Source organism: Syngnathus typhle, linkage group LG16 (assembly GCF_033458585.1).
Source record: "Syngnathus typhle isolate RoL2023-S1 ecotype Sweden linkage group LG16, RoL_Styp_1.0, whole genome shotgun sequence".
Taxonomy (NCBI): Eukaryota; Metazoa; Chordata; class Actinopteri; order Syngnathiformes; family Syngnathidae; genus Syngnathus; species Syngnathus typhle.
This window is the reverse complement of record NC_083753.1, coordinates 5,742,174-5,761,078: the sequence shown is the minus strand read 5'-3', so window position 1 is coordinate 5,761,078 and position 18,905 is coordinate 5,742,174. Positions and strand designations below refer to the sequence as shown.

The 18,905-nt window shown below is 43.2% G+C and overlaps 1 protein-coding gene across 1 annotated transcript in view; it reads left to right on the top strand.

Moving 5' to 3' along the window:
* Positions 1–2,371: 2,371 nt before the first annotated feature.
* alk (ALK receptor tyrosine kinase) overlaps positions 2,372–18,905 on the top strand; it is a 137,084-nt gene continuing 120,550 nt past the window's right edge. Inside the window, exon 1 of the mRNA XM_061302036.1 lies at positions 2,372–2,498. Coding sequence (XP_061158020.1) covers positions 2,375–2,498 — 124 coding nt within the window. The 5' untranslated portion in view covers positions 2,372–2,374. The remainder of the gene's footprint in view (positions 2,499–18,905) is intronic.

The window sequence follows — 18,905 nt, the reverse complement described above, 5'->3', positions numbered from 1 at the left end:
GAAATGCGTGTAATACAAATGTGGTGGTTAGAACCTCCTGTTAGCCCATTTCCAGCCCAGGTCAAACTTTCAATTCATGTTCTTAACCAATTTTATTAGCAGCTTGAGCTCCCTTGGTGTAAAACACCTTGTTTGATTTTTACTACTGGGTTATTTTAGTCTCTATTATTCTATGATTATTATTTTATTCATTATTCGGGCGTGTATTAATTTTTTGCATATCCTCCCAATAGACAGAAGAGGTTTTATAGACCCCGAGGTTCTGTCCGAATTTGTGTCTCGCAGTCATCTCTAATTCAGGCGAGTCCTTGAGCCGTTAACCAAGACTAGACAGGAAAAAATAATGAGACGGTTAGCGCTAAATGGATTTCTGCTCCACATCTCCAGTCATCTAGACGTACTCCATTTCATCTTCCACCACCACTGTTCTCTTCCCTATCGCCTCACCTTGCGGTTGCCAAGGAGCTTATGAATTTTTCATATCCAGTCTGCGGCTCTACAGCGAGTGGTAAAATCTTGACTGTGGAGCTTGTGTGGGTGTCAGTGTGTGGAAATGGAGGCATTGATTAATGGTAGTGGGAAGTGCAAACAATTACAGCTTGAATGGAGCAAACAGGGCTGTGGTCCACTAGCACTGTGAGGCAGAGGGATGGAGCTGGGATTCGACTTGTAATCTGACATATCAGCCAAGGGAAATTAGTTTAGTCTTACCGCACTTGTTTAAAGGGCAAGGTGATATAACACCGTCATAAACATGCCACTGTCGAAGGTTTCGACGTGCCCAAATATCGGCCCGTGGGCCAAATCCGGCCCGTGTCTGAATTGAGATCGCCCCGAAGCAATCTGGCCCCCTTTGCAAAACGTTTTGGGAAAATGTTGCAAGCATAACATTCAAAAAGTTTATCATTGTGTTCTGATTGTATGATTTGCGTGAAATTCCATTTTTTGCAGGAATTGTGGTTTGTAAATTGCATCTTCCCTCATTCTAACAAATAACTATGGTAGAGACCACAACATTTAAAAGAGTTCTGAACTTGTGCTAATGATGTTGGAACACAGCGATTGTATTTTTATTTTTTTTCTGTGTGTACGTAAGACAAACACATTATTGAGTAACACAAAGGAAAACTATTGCTCCAATTATTTGGGTGGGATCAGCAACTGCATAAATGCTGTCTTGTTCTTTTAACTTCCCCAGCCTGTCTATCAAATCATTGTTTATGTGAGCAATCAAGTTTGCTTATTTTTGGACGCACACTCTTTCATACAGTGGCTCAGACCACTTGTGTGATGACAAGAGCTCTGTCCGTGGTCCTGATATTCTCGGAAAACATTTCGTGGAAACTTTCTTGTCTGTCTATCCAACCCACATGCTTAATTTTGGACGCACAATCTTTCATATAGTGGCTCAGACCACTTGTGTGATGACAAAAGCTCTGTCCGTGGTCCTGATATTCTTGGAAAACATTTCGTGGAAACTTTCTTGTCTGTCTATCCAACCCACATGCTTAATTTTGGACGCACAATCTTTCATATAGTGGCTCAGACCACTTGTGTGATGACAAGAGCTCTGTCCCTGGTCCTGATATTCTCGGAAAACATTTCGTGGAAACTTTCTTGTCTGTCTATCCAACCCACATGCTTAATTTTGGACGCACAATCTTTCATATAGTGGCTCAGACCACTTGTGTCATGACAAGAGCCCTGTCCGTGGTCCTGATCGTCTTGGAAAGCATTTTGTGGAAACCTTCTTGTCTGTTCACCCAACCCAGATGCTTAATTTTGTACACATAATCTTTCATACACCGGCTCAGAGCACTTGTGTCATGACAAGAGCCCTGTCCGTGGTCCTGATCGTCTTGGAAAGCATTTTGTGGAAACGTTCTTGTCTGTTCATCCAACCCAGATGCTTAATTTTGTACACATAATCTTTCACACACCGGCTCAGAGCACTTGTCATGACAAGAGCTCTGTCCGTGGTCCTGATCGTCTTATGTGGAAACATTCTTGTCTGTCTATCCAACCCACAAGTAGAAAAACAATTGCCACCAGCAGAAACCAGTTTGGTTGTGCTTGGACAGGCAACATTTTTGTCTTTGCTGAAACATGTCTTTTTTTTTTTTTTTTTCTTTGGCAAACCTCCACCTGTGTTGTTACTGTGCATCTGTTTGACAAAAATGCACAACACTTAAATGCTGATAATGTGTAATGGGATCTCATTCCCCTCGCACGACAATAGCTAATCCCTGCCTCAGCACTTAACGCTGACGGGATAATTAGCAGTTTACAAGAGTCGTAATTATCCGTCGCTCCGAGTCATAAAATTCCCCAATTCTGTGGATTCTACAGGACGGGAGACTAACAAGACACCCAAATGACGACTGCCGACATGGCAGCGAGGGAGGAGCTGATTTACCGACGGTCTGCGCTTTGCACACGCAAAAAGAAAATGGGATGCATCCGGACGAGGAAGCTGATCTCTTCACCAGGCCGACCAGGTTTGCATCTGCGTCGTTAGCAGAATAGATTTTGCACCTTGTAGGCGGGAGTGTATTTGAATAGATGATATATTGTGATTTAGCATACCAGAGATGAGGGGGTGCTGGCTGATTTTGCGTCTTTAAATATCATGTTTGAGAGGGAGGTGCAAACCCCAAAGCAAAGTGCAGGCAAAATATGAAGCGGTGGAGGAAAGCCGCTCATGTACACAAATAATAATCATAATAATGATTGCAATTATTATGATTCTTACCAAAAAGTGATTGATGGTTACTTTAGTCAGACTAACTAACTAACTTTCTGGCCCATGTTGACATCCCAACTACTGTTAAAAACACACAAAATCTGATTGCAATCCAAATAAAACTTCCCTCTATGTTCTGCGCACAAAAAGTTCCTGCAGATGCAGTAGATGGATGATGATGAAAGAGAAAACGTGTTTCAACAGTTCCCCCAGTGAGCTGCTAACATCAAAACCTTTAGTGGGAAATTGTAAAATGACCATTTATTCTCTTGGTTTTGTGTGGAGATAAACTCATGTTTTATGTCAGAGCAGCTGACGTTGTTGTGTTGAAGCGGCTTTGGGATGCACGGGCGTCATGGATGAAACCTCAACAAAGGACTTTTCTTTCACTTGTCTTTTTCCAAAAGCTTCACACATATCTTGGAAGCTGAAATGTAAGACAGAGGATTCTTTCGTGGCATGTGTGGTTCATTGTGTGGGAATTGAGCAAGTTGACACTTTGAGCACAGCATTACGTCAAACTTTCTCAAAGCGCAAGAGGCGTGCCTTTATTGCTACCGTGCCGATTCCAAGCGTGTGCTAACCCTGCAGATGAAAAGCTCTTCCCGTCGTTGTACAAAAGTCAGCTTCTGACGAGATCCCGGTGGTTCTTCCCGGGTCTCCTTTCCCCCAGTGGACGGCGCTGTTTGTCGAAGATCTGTCTTTTGCCTGTCAGGAGCTGTTTGGAGGAGTTCTTCTTTAGGCTTGTTTACAGTCACTCCATAGGGTGGAACTTGATATGACATCAATGAGCGGTTGAAAGGGAAGCTCTTTTTGGAATGCAATGGAGCCAGTGAATCTTGGAGGAGAGGTGCACCATCGCACAGTGCTGTTTATGGCAACATGACCGGGGTCGTCGTTCCTGAAGAGCCAAACTAAAGAAGTACAGCGAAACCTCAATTTAACAGAATGATATGGGGGCGGGGTTTTCCGTTCAATTGAGTGTAACTTTGTTTGGGGTCTAAAAACACTTTATCCAAAAAATACTTTTCGTGTGGCCAAAATTAAAATCAATAAGTGTATATATATATATTTTTTAATGTATCTAGACTTAGGTGGTCTCATGACAGGGTACAGCTTCAACTTGCCCAAGACATGTCCACCATATCGCCACGTCTGTTATCTGTGACATCATCGCTACCCAGAAATAGGTGTCCCGCTCAAGGTGCTGTTGAAAATGATGCAAGTGCAAAGTGTCTGTATTGCAGATTTATTGGTTAAGCGTGTCACTAAAGAAATTCGCCATCAAATCAACCTTTCTCCACTGGGAAGCAATGAAGAGGTGGGAGGACAGCTCAAAGAGAAGTTAGCTTCTTGTCTCACACATCCATCTTCACACATGAGCTGGAGCCAATCCCAGCTGACTTTGGGCGAGAGTCTGGGTTCACCCTGGACTGCTTTGTCGTCAATCACAGGGCGCAGACACAAACACTCATTCAGCCTCACAGTCACAGCTACAGTATTAACAATTAGGGGCTCTCTCTCTCTCTCTTTCTACCCTGCATAAATCCCGTGTGGCAGGCACATGGTGTAAATCTGCGTCAAGGCAGGATGGACTCAACCAATGTTGGTTACTTTGCAAATGTGCACAGGCAAGCGAGAGGAAGAAGAATACGCAAAGTGGACTTGAATCATGGCACTTGAAAGAAATCCACAATGCAACTTTCATTCAAGTGTCATTTCTATAGTCAAGTAGTTACAATCCAGATACGAGTTGGGGAAAAGCTCAGCAACAACATTTTGAGTGAGAGATGATTTATTGCCAAGCCATTATTGCTTCGCTCGATTGGCTTTGATAAATGCGTAAGATGATGTTTAATGGAATAATAGTGATCCAGCCTGCATCACATTCATCAATTTTACTGTGCAATGTATGAACATTTGCTCCTTTCTCAGCAATTCCCGATATCCATTTATCACGCTCAGCATTGCCAAAGACGCTGTAGTCAATTTGCTAAGTAGGATGTAAATATCATTAAATGATGTCACAACCGCATTATTGCTCCTAATGAAGTCGAGTAACCTCTATCGGTGCGTCGCGAGAACATTGTCGGATCGGGCATCTTTAGCAGAAGTCGACCTCTACTATGGAAAATGGACAAATAAATGCACCGGGAGCAGCTTTGAAAAGAATAATCGCAAAATAATAATAGTTGAGTTAATCCTTAAGATAGCATGTCTGCCAAAAATGTAAATAACTCCATGGATGATGTGATCTTTCATCCAGAGAAATAAAAACACTTGTGTGGTGAAACAGGTGCAGAGTCAGACAGGCTGACAGCATCCCCAAACAAATGGAACCTTGAGTGACGGTAGTGGCAGAAAGATTGGGTGCTGACTTGACAAAAGAAAGCAAAGGGGAAAAAAAGATGCCAGGCAAATGGATATCAGATCATTGTAGATTTCTGCAAACAAAGATGAATCAAATCCCTGTGGGTGGAAGTCTACCCCCCCCCCCCCCCCCCACACACACACACATAAAAAACAAGGACCAAAATCCCCTATGTGCCTTATATCTGGGAACAATCCAGCCATTACATTCTGTACTATTTGTTTTTTCGCTTCTATGGTATCTAAAACTGCGCCACCCTTTGAAAAAGTCATTGGCACCAATGTTTATTCTACTCCATTCCCCCATGGGCATTTTTTCTCAGAAGCCTGGAATGCGCTGAGTGTCCTCCATGAGCTTTAATCATTGCTCCATTCTTAATGGAGCAATTATTAGCAAGGGGATTAAGTGTCTCATTTAAGTCTCGTGTTAGCCTCTTGGTGATTTACTTCTAGGTTGGCAGAGTGATTAAAGATGGCTAGCATTTTCCCTGAAGTTTGACATAGTAAGAACTGCGGCTGGAACGGTCATGAATTCTTCAAATACAATACAATAGGGCTATAGCATGAAGGTTACATGGTGCTAGTAGAGTTTTTTTTCCTATGTATGCCGGAGTTGTGTTGAAGTACGAGTTGTGGCAGTTTTATGAGGCCATTTTTTCTTGGCTTGCCCAAGTGTGTGTGTGTGTGTGTGTGCGCACTGTGGCCAAGGCAGATATAGTTTACAGCACGTGAGCATCGTGACCTTGAAAGCGGAGGCCTTGGCCTTCACTTGCATTTTCGTGCACGGAGAAAGAAATTGAAAAAGTCGATAAGAGTTTTTAGTTCCTTAGTCTTGGCTGCTGCTGCTGCTGCTGCTGCTGACACAATTTTATATGCTACATGCACAAAGCACCAGTGATTCTTTTTTTCCATTGTCGTTGATGCATTATTCAGTCTGTTTACTATTTTATGTTCATTTTCCAGAAGAGCCGTAACGTCATCCTTGCACACTAAAATAATACAGTTTGCGGATCGTAAATTATATTGGCAGGATTGTGTGCAGTGCATGAAAGGAATACATTTGGCAATATTTTATATGGGGGGAACTCGTGTGATTGTTGATAAGAATAGATTTACATTCACGGAGGATACCTAATGCATCAAATCAATTGAAATTGGATTTTAAAATGCGTGTACTTTGAACGAACCTTGAACTCCAGTTGTCGACTATACGAAAGCTGAAGAATTGATTTTTACAAGCATGCAAAAAAGACTGACTGGTTAAAAAATCACAATATCTATACAACAATATCGCGTCTAAGCAAGCTGCTGCATTCACGGACATTGTCTTGTTGTGTGTTTTTTTTTTCTCTGAAGTGTTGGACTCCCACAACTCTGCTATTAGGCTCAAGCTATAAAGGCAGGAGGAGAGTACAAAGGTGGACTTGTGATAAATGAAACCCAAGGAAATTGAAACATAGAGATGCAGAGTTAAATGGTTAGAGGGACGCATCTGTTCTTACCAGTAGCAATTTGGAGAAAACAAGTCACTGAAAGGAGGACAATCTTTTCTCTGCCAGCTCCTGATGGTCAGCAACCCCCCATCAGTGCTTCCTCTTATTCTGCAACAAAGGTTGTGTGGCAGCTTTTTATTATTCTTTTCCCTCTCTTAGGGTTAGAGCAGACTACAGTTATTTTAATGGCAAAGTTCGACTATAATGCATTGCTATGTCTAATTTTGGCGTCAAGAAAACAATGAGGTCACTCTGCTGCAGTCCAATTTAGGTATCCTCCTCCACGTGTTATCAAACAAGATCTAATACGATACGGTATGGAGCGGCTTCTCCGAGATGAATGTACCCGTGCGCATTTTGTTTGGTTTTCTCTTCCTCTTTATCGTATCCATCGGGTCGTTCCCCTGGCAACAGATAATTGACTATTAATTCACTTCTAACATCTCCCATGTGATGTATGTCATCGTGTCAAACGGCGAGCACGGCCAGTATTATCCCCCCTTCAGCTAATAAATCAGGTCAGCCTTCAGCACAGCGCACGCTTGTATTGACAAGAGGCAGATGAAAAATGCTATGCTTGACTCTTTCCAAGCTTGGATTGTGCTCACTTCTCTGTGTGAAGGTGATCAAATCTGCTGGCCATCCGGTTACTCCTCCAATTCTAGAGTGGGGACTTTCTCACACTTGACTCCATAGTCTCATCAGACCCAATCAGGTTGATGGTTGGTGCTCCAACATGGTTCCGTGGTGAAAATCAAATCAAAAGTCTTGAGATTTAGGGAATACTGCAGCAGTCTCTTTGTAACAAATGAATATTTAGAGATAGAAGGATAAGCCTTGACATGAAGAAAGCTGCAGAGGTACATATTCAATCGTGGAGCTTTCATACCAGAGCCGGTGATAAGACCCACAAGTGTGTTTGCTTTGTAAGAGCCTCTCTAAGTGCCTAGCTGCTTTTCTTTTAAACGACATCCTTTTCATTATTTTCCGAGCTTTGTGCTTGTCAGGCTTTCTCGCTGAAAATTGATCTACAGTGGGCGTTGAATGACTGACCGAGCCCGCCAGCGAATTGCACATTTTTGCTAATGATGGAAAGGGATTTCAATTGCCTAGATGGATCGACAGAGAGATGGATGGATAGATAGAAGATTATACAGAGAATATTTTTGCTACATGAAGCGACTTGTGGTGTTTGATTAACTATGCAGGCGTGTGTTCAATGCATTCGGCCGACACGCTCGCAAAGTTCCAGAACAGCAAAGCTTGATTTTTCATGATTTTGAAACCTCCTTTTGTATACTGAGCGTATCATTCCCATTTACCGCTCTATTTTGGAGGAAATGTATAAGGCATATTTACAGAGACAGTCTAAATGCTCCACTCTGCTGTATGTTGTTATTGCACACCAACGACTCAAACGTCAAGTAGATAGTGGGCGGGGTCAATGAACTGATTAGTCGAACTGCAATGTAGGTCACGGGCACAAAACAAATGAATCTGTCTCTCTAATGGGCTAATGAACAATCCGTATTTTTCATTCACCCGCATGGGAAAAAAGTCAACTGCAAAGATTAAGCCACTCGCTATATGGTAGAAATCAACAGGTGGTGTCCACAACTTTCTCCAGCTCTCCGATTTGCTTTCTTGGCTGACTTGTGTAGGAGAAGGCTGACTTGCCCTTCTGGCGTGTCATGAGTCTTTGTATTTGGCTCAATTGGAAAAGCAAATGTTAAATACACGCACTCGCCGCCATTCGTCATCAGCAACTGACCTAAATCCGAAGCTATTCCTGGAATCTGAATTTGGTCGAACCGGATTTTCCTCCATGTGCCGAAACGCATTGTTGTCCGGAGGCTGCGATGCCGTGTAAGTGCTTTAATTTGCTAAATGAAGTTGGTTCCTTTCGAAAGAGGTGTGACGGTGCGCGCATTGTATATCATCATCATCAATCCACCGGCTCATTATTAAGCCACAATCAAGTGCATTGGTTAGAAAAGCATACGAGGCCCTTAGGGTCACATTAACCTTCTAAACCGTGAACGAGTGTGGTTTCCTGAAGGTACAGTCGATCAATACTGATACAATGTAGACACATTAAAATGTAATTGTGATCATCCTTTATGCTCACACTCCAAATCACCTCCGTTGCTAATGAAAGTAAACATTGCGGAAGAAATACTCGGAGCGTTGTGCTCTGCATTCACTTCGCTACCGGTACGATTAAGCAGGGCCTTTATAAAAAGTCATATCATACAATATATGATGTCATTCTTTTAAACATCCCTTGCTTGCTTCAGCCTGCTTACAACCACTTGCACAGTCGTTGTTGAAGATCAGCCAACTTTTTGGAAAACGCCTGTGATTCCAAATGGAGAAGAAAATCTATTTATTGTGATTGGTGTGAAATAACTCTGGCTCACATTCAGCCACACACCATGGTGGAAAATGGAATGAACAATAGCAATAGATGCTAAGTACTTGGCAAACGTCAAGCTGGAGCACTGCTGTGCTTGATGATTCATGTCAGGACTGCTCATGCAGAGAGCTCAGATGAAATCAGATAAAAGGCAGACATTTTTCAAGTCCACTATTTAGGCCATTGAGTCTCTCCATCTGTAGGAGATGTCAGTCAACAAAACACGTCTGAAACAGTGCTTCCAATTGTCCTTTAAAAGCTTCATGTTGCTCCTTGCGGGATACCAAATACTATGTCATAAGGAGGAAACAGTAAAAATACATGATTGCTTTCTCCAGCACGGCTTGTGCAAGGAACACAGAAAACAGGCCAAAGTTCTGGGAAGGTAGGCGGACAGCAGGGGGTTGCACCTGTGGAGGGATGCATTGACAACATTTGTTCTCAAAACATCCCATTAGTTGGGAATTGAGCAGCTTTGCAGAGCAGAGTGAAAAGCAACCGGCCGGGCGTACAGAACCAAAGGAAAGCTACTTGTGCTGATTTATGAGCTTGGCCACGTAGCATGAAAAAGGGATGCTTGAGGGGGGAAGGCTTCCTGTAAGAACCTATCTGTATGTCATTTATCACACAAGGACTCCCCCAATGACCTTAAGTGTGAATGCTTGTGAGCCGTGGTCGCCAACAAATGGTCAGGAATGGAGCTGCTAAGTGAGCTGAAAATTCCATCTTCAGTGTGGGTCTGAAATGAGAGGACGGCGGACATAGTATGGATGTCCACACAGAGTGTTGGGAACAAGAAAATTCATTACAAATCTTTAGCCATGTGACAATCTACCCTGGCAGTTTAATTTGTGGGCGGTGCATGCTGATTGCCATTTGAATGCTTAATTGTGAAAATAGCGCCGTGCTAATTAGCAGAGGTGCATCGAAGGGCAGCCACGTTATTTTAGTTGTCATTTTTGCTTCTCCCAAATGCATCTGTTTCATTTCAAAGACCAATGTGTTCATTTTCCATTCATAATCTACTTACTGTATTTCCTTTCTATTTCCCCCCAGACCAAATGCATTGAGAAACATTTACTTTTAAAAGCCGACCACCGACATTGGAAGAGCAGTCCATTTTTTTTTCTTCATCCCTTGAAGTATGTTTAGGTTCATTATTTATATTCCGCTGACATGCTGGCCTATCGTTTTTGTGTGATTAGGTTGAATGTGAGCAAAGTCTACCTGTAATTCGCTCCAGTTTACAAATCACAGCACGGAGCCTAATCCATTGAGCATAAGTGTACACGCTGACACATGAGGTGGCTGGCGCACATAGATCATGAGCTTGCCTTTCCTTGGCTGTAATTTGCTCTTCCCATCAGGGTGATGGGGAATGACCTTGGGTTCTTTGCCTCCATGAATGGGATTCCATAATGTGTGGCTTTGCACACCTATGCACGTCATCTGCAAAAAGCAGAGTTGCCACGCTGAGCTCACCAAACCGGACACTCGGCGCCATGAAAATGATGAACAGAATCCGCATTGGTCCAATTCCATCCTGCTATTCCGTTCCTGTTCAGCGTCAGAGAGAGGCCACGCAGTTGATTTATGCTTGTAGGCCCCGGACTTGCTAACGAGTCAATCGCAGCTGACTCTGGATGAACAAGCATTTCCATTCACCCGCAGGAACTGTCGTCTTCAATTAACATACCATGCAGGGCGTGTCCAAAATAAAAGCGATGGGAACATGAAAATTGTGGATTGGAATTCACAACCCTTTGGCTGCAGTGCCTGCCGCTGCCAAAAACGGTTTCATGTGTTTTGCAGTGAATTACACGGCCTCATACTGTTATTCCCCTTCGTTTGTACGTTTCACTTTGACGTTTGCCACATTAGAGAGATCAATTAATTCCAGCCATTGATCCTCCTGTCTCCCCTCCCTTGGAAGAATTAGGTTGTTGTCATTCTATCATTCCGTAGTCCTCTCGTTGCCTTGCTCCATACTCCCACATATGCTCCTATAGTAGCCAAGGCTCTAATTATGTACATACTGAAAATGAATCCTAATTAGGTGGTAACAGGTTATTCTTTGAAACGGAGGAGTTTGGTATGTGTTAACGCCACCTCGTGGCTGCTCAGAGGTGAGAGAAAGGAGGAGAGCGAGAGAGAGCGAGAGCAAGAGAGAGAGAGAAACCCCAGGAGACCAACCGTGCATATTTGTCTGCTCACGTCCTGCATACCATTTTTTATTTCAATAAATCTTCACGTTACGCGAAGGCTGCAACGTTGAATTACATCCACACTGACTACTTTTGACTAAGTGCTGTGAGTGAGTGAGTGAGTGAGTGGGAGTCGTGTGCACAGAAATTGTCTCATAATGACGTGAGATGGATGTGGATGGATGACTTCCTTGGCTGCTTGTATTGAGGAGCGGAGGAGACTTGCGTTAGTTGTGATTAAAAAATACAGATCATTTGGCATCCGTTTAATTTGATAAGTTTGCAGACGATCAGCCGATTTAAAGTCAGTGTGGCGCGCGCGCAAGCGCAAGCAAGCGTGTGCGTGTTGTCTCGCCCCACAGGGAAGAGAGTGGCTGCTTACAGAGACCACTTGTGCGCAACTGTGGCAGGAGACAGGAAGTCTTTGAGGGCTTCTGGAGCGGACCAGACCGGCATATCAATTAGCAACCAGTGGAGACACTCAGAGTGATGGCTGAAGGGAGGGCAGGAGAATAAGAATAAGAATAAAAAAAAGATCTTCTCTTGTCTCGTCGATCCACGCGAGCGAGCGAGGGAGCGAGCGCGCAGCCACAAAAAAAAAAGAAAAGAAACAGGAGCTCCTTTCGTCGGCACTTGCTGATTTTGCGTTGCGCATATGTAGCAGACGCAGTGGAGGAAGCGGTGGAGACTGGGATTTGACACTGCTTCTCCCGTCCCGGCCGGACTGAGGACTTAAATGGCTTCGACAATGAACACGAGCTTCTTGCTTGCGCTTGTTTGTTCTGCGGTATTTTTCACCGGGCTGCAGTGCACCTCGCCAGCGGCGGCGACGGAGCCCTCCGCGGCCGTCTCCGTCAGTAGCAACGGCAGCGGGGGAAATGTGTCTAAAAGAGACTTCAATCAAACAATCAACTCGCGCTTGAAGAGGAAAACACTGGCTGTGGATTTTGCCGTCCCCTCTTTGCTGCGCTTTTACCTGGCCGACTTTGTAAATGGAGACTGCCAGACTTTCCGAGGATGTTACGCAGTCAGCGCAAAGTTAAAAATGCACTGCATACCTTTACAGAAAACCCTAGCTACCTTGATCGAGCAAAAGTCCGCAGCATCCGCACCAAGTAACGCGTCTGCGTCTGCGTCTGCGTCTGCGTCTGCGTCTGCGTCTGCTGACGGCCAGCTGCCTTTTTTCTCCAAACGGCCGCTGTCCAAAGTTCTGAAATTGGCTCTGACCAAAGCCAGTCGCAAATCCAATCAAGTGGTGGTGGAAATAGGAGAGGAGCTCATCAGGACGGGATGCGGGGGCTTGTCCGTGTACCACCAGGCTCCCGTGCTCACCTTGGAAATGGACCTCACAACTATTCTGGAGTGGTGGCTCGGCGCAGACGGAGGCCGACTGAGAGTTCGGCTCATGCCCGAGAAAAAGGCGCAGGTGCCCGGGATGGAGGACCGCTACGCTGCGGCCATCCGAGCGGCGGACCCCCGCCTCTTTCTCCACATTCTCTCCCGAGGTGAATTGAACTGCGCTGAGAATTATTGACGTCGTGACAGGCAAAGTTGTTTGACGCTATCACCGACTGCAGGAGGGCGTGATTGTGTGCTTGAAGGAAAGAACGGACAGTATAGCTGATGGGATTGAGCTTGATTCCCCTACTGCACGATGAAGTGCATATTGATTTCATTCATTCTGGAATATTCTCATTGTTTCCTTATCTGATCAATTGACACGGATAGATAATGAGATATTTCTTTTCCTTTTATAATAACACCTATGCACAAATACTACCTGTCCGTTGATTTAAGTCGGAGAAGCCTCCTTACATTCCTTGCCACATTCCGATTAGGCGCCAACAAAGTCTTAATCACCAGGAAGGCTTTAGCGTTCGGTACTCCAAGGGTTAGTCGTGCTCTCTTCTGAGAATCGACACAATCAGTGTAATTGCTTAATCACTTTGATGAGAGCGGCTGTCCTAGAAAAATGGAATGAAACCCGTCAAACAAAAGCAAAGAGCTTGCTTGCAGGAAAGCATACAGAAATATAAATATATAACAGATGGATGAAGGCCCTCAGGACAGTCAACAAAAGAAAGACCTCATGCCATTTGTTTTGGCCTTTTCTTTGTGGTCTTGCTGTTTGAGAGCTGAAATGAAAGCGCTATATGGCAAAAGCAAAACGCCTTAACCCCCTGCAGCGCCCAGTTGGCATGCAAACTCATCCATCCATCCATCCCACAAGTGATAATGTTAGCAAGGAAAGAGCCGACTTTTTTTTTTTTTTAATTCATCTTTTTAAGGTCATGTTTTTAATTATCACCATCTCAGCATAGCCCTGAAATGTCAAAGCGATCTACTGCTGGGTGTCACGTGACGCCGACTGCACCTCGGGCTACCTGTTGACTCGGGAAAGTGATAAAATATCAAGTCGGGGATCAGGTCACCTTCACTTTATAAAATAAGAGCTTTGCGTTACAAAAGGATAATAACAGTGGTTACACGGAACGTGCGCATGGCTACACACGTATGTGTCATTCACTCATCCGAAGACGCAATTGCACTTGTGATGTCGTCCAGATTACTGTGGCGGAATAATGCAATGGAGGAGTTTATTTGACAACACTAATGTGATTAATGTCATTTTGTCTTGTTGCCCCCAAAGACGGAGTCTAGAATATTTTGGGGCCTTTCTCTGCAACTCGTTTTGTGTCTTGTCCAATGACGAGTGAGACTTTGATCTGCAGCGTGACCCTTGCGATTGATTGAGCAACTCGTGCATTATTGCGTTAACATTTGCGGCGGCGGCGGCGTTCAGGTGCTGTAATGCACCGCAAACTGCAACTCCAGTCGCGCCGTCCTAAGTGCCACTCCATCATCAGCCGCTCACAAGATGAGCACAAATACAAGTGCCGGCCGGTGTCATTTTTCACCAGTTCTCCTAACAGATGTCACAACCTGTATAGCGCACGAGTCAATCTAAAGAGCTGCAAAAAAAATAGGCCCCTGATTGGTTGATTGAGTTTGACATTTCTCTGTTTAGCATGCGTGCTCGTTCCCCCCCAGCCTCAAGACAAATACCGGCTATTAGCATTGGAAGAAACGGCTGTTATGGGCATCCTGAATAATTTGACAACCGCGCAAAGATGCCTGCAGGAATCAATGCAGGAAAACTTTGCTGGATGAATATATGACTTAATTGGCCAGTGGGCCTTAAGGGTGTAATCATTACTGTGAGTTGTTTGGACAAGAGCAAATGTTTGAAAGCATGCAAAGGTGTGATCAAGTGGACTTGTACTTTTGTTGTTATACTTACTAAGTGGTCCTTTCAATACAATAAGCAACACAGTGTAACACAAAGGGCATCCCGGTTTTGTTAATATGCACATTCCTATCCTCAAGCCAAAAGCTGTGGCCAACACGCTTGTAAGAAACACATTTGTAGGCTTTGTTCGCCCCCCCACCCCCTCCCAACCCCCCTTTATTGCCCCAAAACAAAAACACACTCGTGTGATCTCATCAGGATACTCACGCAATCGTTGTGTGAGAGGGCTCACAATTTAAGAGTACAAGCAAACATTCTGACTCCTTTTATTCAATGCCATTTGATGCATCATCATGTGTTCATGCATTCCACAGCAATCAGCACTGCTGTGTTATCATACTGAAAGGAAATGACGACTACATTGATACCAAATTTATCAGATCATTGCTCAAAGTTGTCCTGAAGCAACGGATGCGGATGGATTAAAATCCTTGTTTTTTTGTCATATCATCTCAAAACTGTATTGTTCACATAGTCGTAAAAATATCAAATCTGGATTTCTCCCAAACAATAGTCATCAGCCCAGTGTTTTTGTGATTAGTGAGAGTATTTGTGGACAAAATGCATCTCAAAATCAATTAAAATACCTGTTAGTTTTATTAACAATAATTATAAATAAACAAATGAATGAATGATGGTTTTGATGGAGGAACAAAAGGCAATTGGTGGAGATGTCCCCTGTGATTTGCCCCGAGACCCAAAGGGAAAATGACATGACATTGCAAGGATAGAGGTTGAACTTGTAATCAATGAGCCTACTGACATTAAATGCTTGTTTCAATCAGCTGCTAATGGGAAAATCAATACAAAGTCAGAATGACAAGCCCCTTTATTATGAATGCATCTCTATGATCAATTTGCACCGCTGTATAATGTGACACCCAACCAAGGGCCGGGGTTCCACCTTGCAAGTCACAAGGATTGTCAAGGATATGCTGAGCAGCAGAACATCTTCACTGGGCAGATGACATTTTTGAGTGCTTCAAGACTGATTACAGATTCAATATTTCAAATGACATGCACAGAATGCTATGTTTGCACCCAATGGCCACAACCATCGCTATATTTGTACAATCTAATGATATATCAATATTCCTAATTGCATCAAACTGGAGAAAAACATTTTTGAAGTTAAAAGAAAAAAGAGGTTGTTTCATCCTCCAGATGGCATCCCGGTAGTTTGGAATGAACTCAACTGGGAGCTTGTAGGCCTCAAAATGGTTCCACCGGCAGTGTAAATAGTCCATCAAATTTATGCCATAAATAAAATGATATGCATGTCATGAGAACTCCAAGAGTGTGTCCAGGGTAAAGGTACGGTTGTATTGAAAGATATCTTGGTAGATGTTTATGAGCAGATCTGTGTTTTGCAAATTCACCAAACTCAAGGTGACATTGTTTGTGAATTGCCATTTGACTTCTCATTCAGCAGTGCTTTTCTTACTCTTCGCCTGATGTTTTAGCTATTTATAGTAGATGCCTGCTAGCTGCCTGTTTGATTAATGGTGATGCTTTTAAGAAGCCTTGTGTGCTTAAGGCTTGCTATGAAATACAGGAGTCCTTCTTCCCTCTGATGTTCTACTTCCATAATGAGAGAAGTGAACAAGTTTTTTGAAAAATGATTCATTGACTTGACTTTTTTAACATTATTATTATTGAGGCTTCTGGGCCGTAATGCTGGACGTACTTCAAATATGCAGAGTACAGGTAATCCTCCTCTATTGTTTGCTGTCATGCTGCTTTGTGGACAATCTTTCTTTTTTTTTTTTTGCATCGTTAATCATTTCTAAATTCTTGATCATGATCTAGTGGCACACAACTTCCACTTGAAAGAAGAACACCAACCAGGAAGTCGCCAGCACAACATGACTTTTGTCCCAAATGATTTAATGCCATCTCGCTTTTGAACATAACACAAAGCAACAGCAGCAGGCGAAAAGATAAGACAGAGAAGCGATCAAATAGAAATGGAATTCCAAAAGTGAAAACATTGGCATGGTGTGCATTCTGTGCAATATACTTAAGTGACCTTAAGGTGCATTGGTGATACTTGGATCCCCTCCAATTCTGCCTGTTGTTTTACAGCCTTATGGAGAGAAATGGATTCTTAGTTTGTTTTTGGAGCAGGACAGAGACGGACGGACGGATGGACGGATGGCAAGCCTGCGACTGAAAGTGCTCCTCCGTTGTCATGATCAAAGATGCACGGAAGTCGATTTGACCTGTAAAATCCATTTCAAAGTCATGCACAATGCTTTTCTTTTGGCATCTGACTGAATCATTTGGAATCCTTTGCTACATTTGTTCAATGACTTTTCTGAGTCGGTGAGCCGGTGTTCTTTCGTGTTTTAACATGATGCCAAAGGAGACAGGACGGACAGGGAGCGAAGTTAGAAAACCCCGATTTAGATGGTCTCTCTCGCCATCGGCAACAAAACAGCCAGTGATCGTAAATATTTATGGGCTCTATAATTGGCTTTCATTAACCAGCTTTACATCATAATAGGATTATTGTTGCTTGCATATTTAGTTGCTTGCTATTTCATTTTTAGAATTCAATTACTATCACATACAGCGTATTAGTAAGATGCTCTTATGATTTATTTTTACCACCTATTGACAGAAAACCAATCTCAGGGTGACTTGTATTTCTTTTATTGCCAAAAGGAAGAATTCAAAGCAGGGGAGAGAAAATAGGGCATGCATAAAATAGTCCATTTTGCTGTATGCAATTTGGGGTGGTGTTATATTTGCTCAAGGCAATGACGACTGTAAATTCTGTGTGTGTGTGTGTTTTGAATTAATCTTGATTTGGTTGCTGTGTTTCTGGTTACTGCAATTGCGTGAGGTTGGGGTGACCTGGAGTCACGAGGGATGTAAAATGATCGCCTAATTTGTTTCATTTGAAAATATTTCTTCATATTTTACCAAAGATGATGATGAGGTTGGTGGAAATCTATTTTTTAAATTTGTGAAGCAGAAAATGATCCTGATTCTTCATTTTGACTTTAGAATGCTAACATCCAGCGACTTGAATAGGATATAATTCTTTATAGAAAATAAATATAATATACGGTACATCCCTAACTTTTGCCATAATTCCACATGATCAAGGTGTGGTTTTGAAAATTGAACTATGATAGTTCATCCGTCAAGACATGTTGGACTCAACCAAAATTAAAAAGCTATTCAGTCTGGATAAAATATTTCGATTCCTTTCGCAACCATTGACAATAAAATAAATCCTTCAGTCAATTTGGGGACGTGACCAAAATATGCTCTATTCATCATTCAAATTGCAAAGAAAAAATGTCCGACAGAAGTATTTGAGGGCAAACATGCAGTTTGCACTCTTGAAATACTCAGGTCACAGAAAATGTGTTAATACAACACTTACATTTTCCTCCAAAGCTCATGTTTTCCCAGGCCATTGTCGGATTCTTCCATTTTCTTGATGATTGCTTTGTTTTGAGTCTCTAATACCTATCATAAAGACACACCAAAAAACAACAACAACAACAATGGATGAGAAGATGACCTTCGAAAATAAACGGAAACTGAAAGGGACAATAAATAGGAAGCCGAGGAGGGCGTGCGCATCTGCGTTCTTTGTAACCCAATGAAGCACAGCCAGTGAGTGTCTCCGCTCCGTCTTGGGCTTCACACGTCATTTGCCAAACTCACATTTACTTGCTTAATTGAGCCAGGTTCACTAATGCTTCCTCTAAGACCGCAAACCTCAATTGTGAATGAAAGTCATCAGACTGACTCGGAGTAAGAAAGAAATGAGCAAATGCCTCAGCTGCCATAGCGGACGGAGCAGCCCGAGAGCTCTCCAGCCTCATCCCCAGCTCCCTTTATGATCTGTAATGGGATTGTTCAAGAGCGCCAGCAGCATCTTCATCACAGAACCAAAGCCTCTTAATTGGATTTAATTCCTTATGAAAGGTCGGGAGACAGCCGTGTTTTACCAAACTCTCCAAGCTTTCAAGCGCACCTTTCATTCACGGCCGTCAGGTTGCTCGGGCCTTCTGTCGGCCGATCTAGAAGTGTCACGCGAGACCCAGTTTGGCCAGCCGTCCAATCATACGAGCGGCGGCAAACTGCTGGCAGTTTGTAACTCAAGTGAGAAGCGCTCCACTGATATTAAACGTCAATTTTAATTTGAAACGACCTCTGCAATTCCAGAAGAGCGTTTTTCATTTTGGTAATGGCATGAGAAAGATGTTCTTGAGATTGACTTCAATCAAATGTGAGGCAAGATTTGGAAGTTCTTGGACACACTTTGAGATGAGTCAGGTGATCTGATGTGGGTGTCGTTCTACAACTTCTCATTTTTATATTGGGAGCTTATCTAACGGATGACGAC